This window comes from Scomber scombrus, chromosome 17 (assembly GCF_963691925.1).
Source record: "Scomber scombrus chromosome 17, fScoSco1.1, whole genome shotgun sequence".
NCBI lineage: Eukaryota > Metazoa > Chordata > Actinopteri > Scombriformes > Scombridae > Scomber > Scomber scombrus.
In genome coordinates, this window is record NC_084986.1 from 2182854 (window position 1) to 2191048 (window position 8195).

At 41.4% G+C, this 8195-nt stretch overlaps 1 protein-coding gene across 1 annotated transcript; it reads right to left on the minus strand.

Annotated features, from left to right (window-relative positions):
* Positions 1-319: 319 nt before the first annotated feature.
* Positions 320-7923, minus strand: tdrd15 (tudor domain containing 15). Its single transcript, XM_062437744.1, has 6 exons — positions 7902-7923; positions 7747-7816; positions 3431-6819; positions 1045-3271; positions 577-743; positions 320-333 (listed from the first exon to the last, which is right to left on the minus strand). The coding sequence occupies exons 1-6, from the start codon at positions 7921-7923 to the stop codon at positions 320-322; spliced, it is 5889 nt and encodes a 1962-aa protein (XP_062293728.1).
* Positions 7924-8195: the final 272 nt, after the last annotated feature.

Here is an 8195-nt window from a genome sequence, read left to right on the forward strand (position 1 = left end):
AAGAATATTTAAACTGAACTAACTCAGATGCATTTAAAGGAAAATAACATTGTGCAGCAGACTAACAAATCTTTAAAGTCAAAATATATTGGTGAACTTCACATAATAACACATTAAAGAAAACAAAGGGGTATTAATGTTAATTACTAAATACGGGTCCATTACAGTGGTTTTGCAGGTGCTATCACACTGACGTTTAACTTCTAACAAACACATAAGTAAGAGGCGACATCTCACTTGTATTAATCTGAAGGTGGCTGATGTGAAATCACTCCATCCAGGAAACTTGCTGCTGAGCCGAGGTACAAATCAGACTTCTTCACATCAAGAGACCTGAAACAGAAAAGGACAAAACAGTGTCAAAGACTCAAAGACTCTACACACTGCTGTTCACTATTTTATATATAACCCTGTGGTGTTTTAGATTGATTGAGACATTTCTACAAACATCCAGGCATTCATTAGTTTTAGTTCATTTCATTAGAGTATTATAATTAACTTGTACAGACTTTAAATGATATGTTTAGTCAGACAAGTTTAAGTTATGAAACTGTGTGTTGAGATATTCTCTCTTACATTGACTCGATCCGGACTCAATGTCAGGTGCCATCTTTCCTTCAGCTTCATCATCGACGTCAGAAGAAAGATCTGAATTCCTGTCCAAGCCTTCATCGTCAGGTCCACACTCTTCCTCACTGTCAGGTGCTGGAGGACAGGCTTTACTGAGGCTCTGCTCCTGGAACCTGAACGCATCACACATGAAGTTAAGTTTTATGCAGAGGACTTATGTTGAAAACATGCATATATTCATGTATGAATTGTTGACACTGAACAAGGGTCACTTGGAAATTTTCCTCTTAAAAAATGACTTAAAAGGATTAAATCAATTATCAAAATACAAATCATTTAAAAAGTTGGCATCTCATCCATTAATCGTTACAGCAATACTTTACTTGTCTCATAAACAGTGAGATGTGATAGAATATAGAACTGTAGGGCCAATAAAAAACTATTAAAGATACTAATATATTAACAGGAGCGTACCTTAGTCCTAGCATGACGTCAACGTAACCAGCGTGTCCAGCATCCACCAGCTCCTTGGCCACATGGATACCATTTGCCAGAACGTCCACCTTCCAGTTCGTGTTAGATACAAACTCTCTGAAGAAGATCTGAAGGTTCCTCTGGTACAAACACTGCTGAAAGAAGACCGCTGCCTCATCGGTCCACTCTCCGTCCAATCCAACTGGCTTCACCCCTCTCAGGATGCAGGGGTACGTCATTTTCGGGAGTTTTATCAGCTCATCTGGAAGCTTCTTCAGCTTGGAGATATCATCGTATGGCACACATTCGCAATGGCCATAATCTGCCAGGTTTAAGACTATTGTGGTGTCAGCATGTATTATTTCAGCCCTGCACCATTTGTTCTTGGTGTCTGATTTCAACATGCAGCAGGCGCCAGGGATGAGGTGGGCTTCAGGGAGAGGGGGCATCTTCCCAGGGAGGTCACCCAACATGACGGACACTTTGTTCATGACCAGAAGCAAGTCTTCCAGAACAACGCAGAACTCGAAAGGTGTAGCAACTGCAGCAGCAATGCCAGAATATGCTTTGTCTATATGGATAGGAGCAAAGGTGAGCTGACGAGGGCTTGTGACCAGGGTAAGTTCTTCTGCTGCCATATTTTGGGTTTCTGCTAGAGATGTGATTGATGTGATATGATTATTTAAGAACAGTCCATTAATGACTATTTCAACCATCCAAAGTTTATCGACTTCTGAGTAATGCACAAACACCAGCTTGACTTCTTGGTCTATCATTGGTTTGAGAATCTCCCATTTGTTGGCATCTCCTCCCTGACTGAACCCAAGGCAGTTCATCTTGCACAACACAGCAAGGTTCGGGATTTTTGTCATGTCACTGCACTGTCGTCGGATGGCGCCAGTTGGAATTTCTTCTGTTAGTCCATGATCCACCAGGAGGACCTGGCATTTGTCCTGACCTACATGCTGAACAACAGCCCTCTTCCACTGGCTGTCTTTGTCTACCTGAACTAAGCACTTGAGGCCTTGTTTCATATCCTCTTCAGCCACAATGTCACACCTGTGTAGGTTTACAGCGATGCGACTTTCCAATGCAGCAAGTTTGTCACTGGTCTTATTTAGCCTTACATAAAAACGTCCATTACTCAGGACTGACAGAACAACACCATTCTCTGTGTCTTTAGCTTGAACAATTGAAGTTATGACTTTTTCTGCACAATCATTCTTCACTTTGAAAGGTGAGTTTGAAGTTTTCCTTTGAATCTTCTTAGAATAACTCTTATTTCTGGTGTTTTTTTTGTTATAGCCCCTGCAGGATTTTACCTTCAGTTTGGTTGACAGTGAGACAGGTGGTGGTTTGAGTGAGAGTTTTTCACCTTCAACAGTCCTAGCTTCAGATTCACTTCTTGTTTCCTCCTCTCTAACTTTGAGGGAGGTCTGTTCACAGGATCTCACTTTCTCATCTATTTCAGATGAACTTGAAGAAGCTTCTTCTCCCTTTTTAGTTGCAGCACTAGTTTCAACGGCTGCTTCAAGTGCTGTTGGAAGACCAACTGCTTCACCAAGAACCTCAACCTTGACTTGCCAATGAGTTCCACATTGACGGACAAAGTCAACCATGAGAGGCTTCTCCATTACAGCATCAATGAAAGACGTGTCATTTTTGTAAGTGCTTGTGTCCAGCAGGGAACATGATATACTTAATCTTGGCTGAGAGAGATACTCCTGTGGTATTGAGTAGATCTTCTCCTTATCAATGACTGCTGAGTTTCCATAGTCCACAAACTCAACTGTGTAACAGGTCCCTTCATGGTCCTTCACGACTGAACGATACAGAGCACCGTCCTCCTCATACTCAGCCAGAACAAGGTCATTGATTCTCAAAGATGGGGTAGTCTTCAAGGACTCTCTGGAGACACCTGAGCTGAGATCTTCACCCATTTTCAAGATGGCAGGTTCATCCTCTGAAAGCTGAAGGAAAAATCTGTCTACTGAGTCAATGTGGGAGACAAAACACTTTGCCCTAAAGCCCATGCTCACTTTTATGTCGGGCAAATATGAGAGCTGAGGAATCTCAGTTTCCTCAGTGTGTTCAGGCTGTTCTGTCTTTGCATCATGGTGCTCCCTTTGTTGTTTTACTGGAGTGTGTTTATGAGGGATACAGCTCTCTGTATTTTTAGTGTTTGTATCATGGAGCTCCGTTTGATTTTTCACTTTTGAGTTCTGAGCTTTCACATAGGTTTTTTTGTTTTTTTCTTTCCTTTTGTAAAGTGAACTCCCAACTCCTCTTTGGACGATGGATCTGGGAGAATGTGAAGACCGCTCTTTCAGTTGACTCTTGGACTTGACTGGAGTCCTCATGCTTGTTTTGTGGTGAGTACATTTACATTTTGTCTTTGTACTGCTTGCATTTAAACTCACAAACGTCTGTGGTTTGGGTGAACAACTGACAATGAGCTCCTTTACCTTCTCATTGATGTTAACCTCTCCATCATACAGTTCAACATCAAATGACCCATCGTCACTCTTTCCAACAATGACAGCTCTCACTTGCTTGTTGAGTATGGCTCCATCAAGCCATTCCTTGACATCTGCATAGTGCTCTTCCTTGGACACTGAAGACAGGTTAAATTTCACAGCTTGCACGGGTGTGTACAATAAATCAGCAGAGTCTCTGCGGATAAACATGACATGGGTTTTCTCAGATATGATTGTGTTCCCATAATCCACAAAGAATACACTGAGATGCAGGGGTGACTCAACAGGATGTGCCAAGCCCCTGTACCATATCCCATCCAAGTATTTTGCTAGGCACAGCTTCCTTACTACAGCTCTCCTACTGGCTTGCTTCATTTTCTCACTCTCCTCTAAGATTTTCTCTTCAAGCTCTTCGATTAGCTCAGTGTTTCTCTCAAGGTGGCAGTAGACTTCGCAGTGGTTGCTTACATGAGTGACATAGGTTTTTTCTTGGCTTTTGATGTCTAGGTCGAATGAAGAGTAGACAAAAGACTCAGGAGACACTGTTGACAGTTGCTTTGTTGAGAGTGTTGCTTCTCTTGCCAGGCCCTGTTTCACAAGCACTTTTGTTATGCTCTGCTGAGTTTGGGTGTTGTAGAGGTCCACGACATTGTACAGTTCTTTGTTTTTCACACTCAACTGAGAGACAACTTTACATCTTAGATGGCCAGGGCTATTGGAAAATGCTTTGAGAGAGTTGCACACCTCTGGATTCCACCCGCCACAGCTCTTGGTTTCAACAGGTTCAATGAGGTTGTAAAGGCTGCACCTGAAAGCTTGTCCTTCCAGATCAACAAATTCTGGCATTATGGTCTGAAGATTATGCTCCTTGAGCTGGATGGTAATCCCATAGTCAACCAATATCACTCTGACTTGGTATTTCTGTCTATCTGTGATGAAGGCTCTGTACCATATTCCATCCAGGGGTGAGTTGGCAACACAACATGAATCCCCAGACTGGAGGGGGACTGTGTGAGTCTTGTAATACTGCTGAATTTTGCTCATCAGTTCCTCCAAAGCCAGAACCTTCTCTAGAGGCCGGCACCAAAACTCTGATGGGGAGATAATGAAGGAGCAACACACAGCGAACTCACAACCTGGCTTGATGCTTAAAGCTTTGAAGCTGGTAGCTACTTGAACCTTCTTGATTTCATTTTGGCCTGTGTTCTCATTCTGCCCCAAATCATCCCATTCTGTATTCTCACTGATGTCTGGGGTTACACAATACCTTAAGGATCTTGTTGTTTTTTCTGTCACCTCAGTTTTATTTTGCACCATAGCCCCTATACGGATGCTGTTCCAGTATTCAGCTTGTTTTGAAGATATCAACAATTCACTGATAGTCGGACTGTTGTCACTTCCCATTTCAAAGAGATCAACAACACATTTGTTTTTTCTCATCTGGACAACATGGAGTAGCATGGCTTTGTTTGACACGGCTCGTCTGAAAAAGTCAGTGGCGGTGCTGGTCCAGACTTCATCCAAAGGAACAACATTTGCTAGAGAACAGCAGATGGCAAACGCTGATTTGCTGGAAAATGTCTCAGGTATTTTCTTGATCAACATATGTGGCACTTTCTCAATGTTTCCGAAATCAACAAAAAGGACTTCAGCTCCATGCTCCAGTGTGTCAATCACTACACCCCTGTAGAAATGCATGTCTTCCTCATACACTGCACAGCACATTGTTCCAAGATCAGGATTCACCAGTGTGTCTTCATCCAGCTTCACGTCACTAAAGTGATCTGCCAATTGTGTCATCATTTCTTCAAACTCATTATTGCGTTTTTGTGTTCTGATCCAGAAGTGGTTAGGATTTTGGATATGCTCAACGTAGCCCACAAACACTGAGCCCTCCTGCACCTCTTCTTCTTCCAGGGTTTTATCTAATGCTTCACCAATGATTGTGTCACAGAATAAATAACCACCCTGAGCTGACACTTCTTCTGTCTCAAAATCGGACTGCACCTTCTTTCTGGGAAGCTCCTGCACAGACTCTGGTTCCTTCACATGATTATCTTGAGCACTGAATACCGTGATAGAGTACAGATGCTGCTTTTCCTCAAAATGACTTATCTCCACATCCAATACTTCTCCGAGCAAGCCTGCCTTGAGGAAACTCAACTGCTGAGTTTTGACGGCCTCATCCTGAACATTCAGGGCGGAGAGTGAGCAGGGGAATGCCATGATCGGGGCTGTATAGAAATCAGGTGGCAACCTGTGGACGTTCTCAACTTTTACAGATTCGATGAATCCGTAATCAATGAACAACACTCGCACTTGAGAGTTTACTGGGAGAAACTGCACAAAGCCTCTGTACCAGTTCCCATCTTTGCCTTTAACTGAGCAGAGAAGACCAAGGTTTTCTGGAGTCTTGTAATGGTGATCTTTGGTTCTGTACTCAAAAACGTCAGCCAGCTTCTTTGACATTTCCCTAAGATCTGTTTCCATACTAACCATCTGGCAGTAAAGCAGGCCAGGGTTAACAGCAGCAGTTACTCGCACTTTAGCACGTGTCCCACAACTCAATTTGGGTCCACAAAAAGACAGAATTTCTTCATATCCCTGCAATCCAGATTTGAAACAATATTCTTGTCCCCTTTGCTTTTCAATGAGTAAGTCAGGAACCGGATCTATATTTTGTTTGAGTGGCACTTCCGTGAGCATCTCAGCCAAGAGGAGGAAAGTGTCTGTGTCCACGTGCCTCCCAAAACCATGTCTGACAAGGTTTTCGTTGATGTCAGGGGCTTCCAATAGCAGGACTTTGTGGGGCAGGAGGGCTTGGATGTAACCTGTGACATTCTTTCCAATCAGGCATGAGAGGTAATCATCCACTACAGAAGAGGAAAAGCCGTGAAGCATCAGCACATTTGCAAGAAATCCGCAAACTATCTTGGGAGGCAGAATGAACAGATCGTTTGAACAGGAAGATACGCGGTCAATGTCAACGCTCAGGACATTGCCGTGATCTATGAGGAACACATCGAACAAGTCCTCTTTTCGGTTCTGAACTCTTCCTCTGTACCAGCGGGCTGAAGTCAAATCTTCTACGAGGCAAAACTCTCCTATATTCACTGCAGTTTTAGTCTTTGGTATGTTCTGTATTTCTCCCTGTAAGATGTTGTAGTCAAGTTCACATATGGACAGGTACTGTGCCTGGAAGTGTATCAGGGTAGCTTCAGGGTTCCAGTCCAGGTGAGTTAACTTGAGGTCCACTGGCCAAAGGGCGCGAGGTCCAGATGGACCTGAATCCTTAGACCTGCAGATTTAAGAGGCTTATATTATTACTCTTGAAGATTACTGCAAGCACATTTAACATCATTACTGTAGTAACATTGGGTACTCTTGTCTTATTTGTTCAAAGGTAACATTTTATTTCATTTTAGGGGTTTTACTTGAACTTTATGTTACTGAAGAAGAAATATGGAAGTTTACATTGTTGGATGGATTTCCACTAGAGCTGTAACTAAAAATTAATCTCATCAGCCAATTATTTATTAATTATCATTTTTCTACTTGTCAATTGTTGTTAATTGGTTAGTGTATATAGTCTCAGTAAATAGTGACAAAACACCATTATAATTTCCCAGGTAAAAGATTTAAATTGCTTGTTTTGTCCAACCAGCAGTCCCAAAACCAAATATGTTCCATTTAAAATGATATAAAACAGAAAAAAATGCAAATCCTCACATTTGAGAAGGCAAAACCAAAAAGTGTTTCCCACTTTAGCTTGAAAATTGATATCATCTATTATTCAGTTATCACATTTTACCTTAAAATTAGAGTAACAGAAGATGGATATATCATACTAGACCAGAAAATTATTTTTAAAATTGTAATATTCATTTTCCATCAACTTTCTGAAACGCTTATGCTCCTTCATGTTGAGGGGGGCTATGGGTAACCAAGATAGTAAAGATTTAGCAGCGCTTTGACAGTTTTTGCCATTTTCTGACTTGTAGTTCTATTGGCTATTAAAAGTGATGTACAGTTTAATATAAACAGCGTCATTGTTAACATGTAATCATTTGGTCAGTTTGGAGTAGGATCATTTTTGCACTGGGAGTTTTTAGACTTATTTTACAGGCTGGCAGGTACAGTTTGATGCAAAATGAAGGCCGACAATGAAATCATAGCTTTAGTAAGATTATTCCAGTGGTACTTTCATTTTTCCACATTTACTTACTTCTGATATTCAGAGCCCATCATTGACAGCATGGCAGCAGCATCAGTGACGACCGAATCATGAGCAGAACCTGAGGAAAAAATTAGAAATTGCAAACAAGTTAAATACTCACTATGACAGAAAAGGACACACACTAAACCAGTATTGATGTTAACCTTCAGAACTCACTAAAGCCATCTAATCCAGATAAGGATAAAACTGGAAATAATCTACATTTATGCTTCTGTCAACAAATGTCATGGAAATCAAAACCAAAAAAAGCTCAATTTGACATTTTATGAAACATGCTTAGTTACTTTTTGATGAGGAAAACTTAAACAATAAGATAGCCTCACAAAATTCACAAACCAGAACCTCTAAAGTGCACTAATCAACGAATTCATGTTTTCATCAGTGTTTAATCTGTAGTAGTAGTGTAAAATCAACAATTTGGAGCTCTATAACACAGA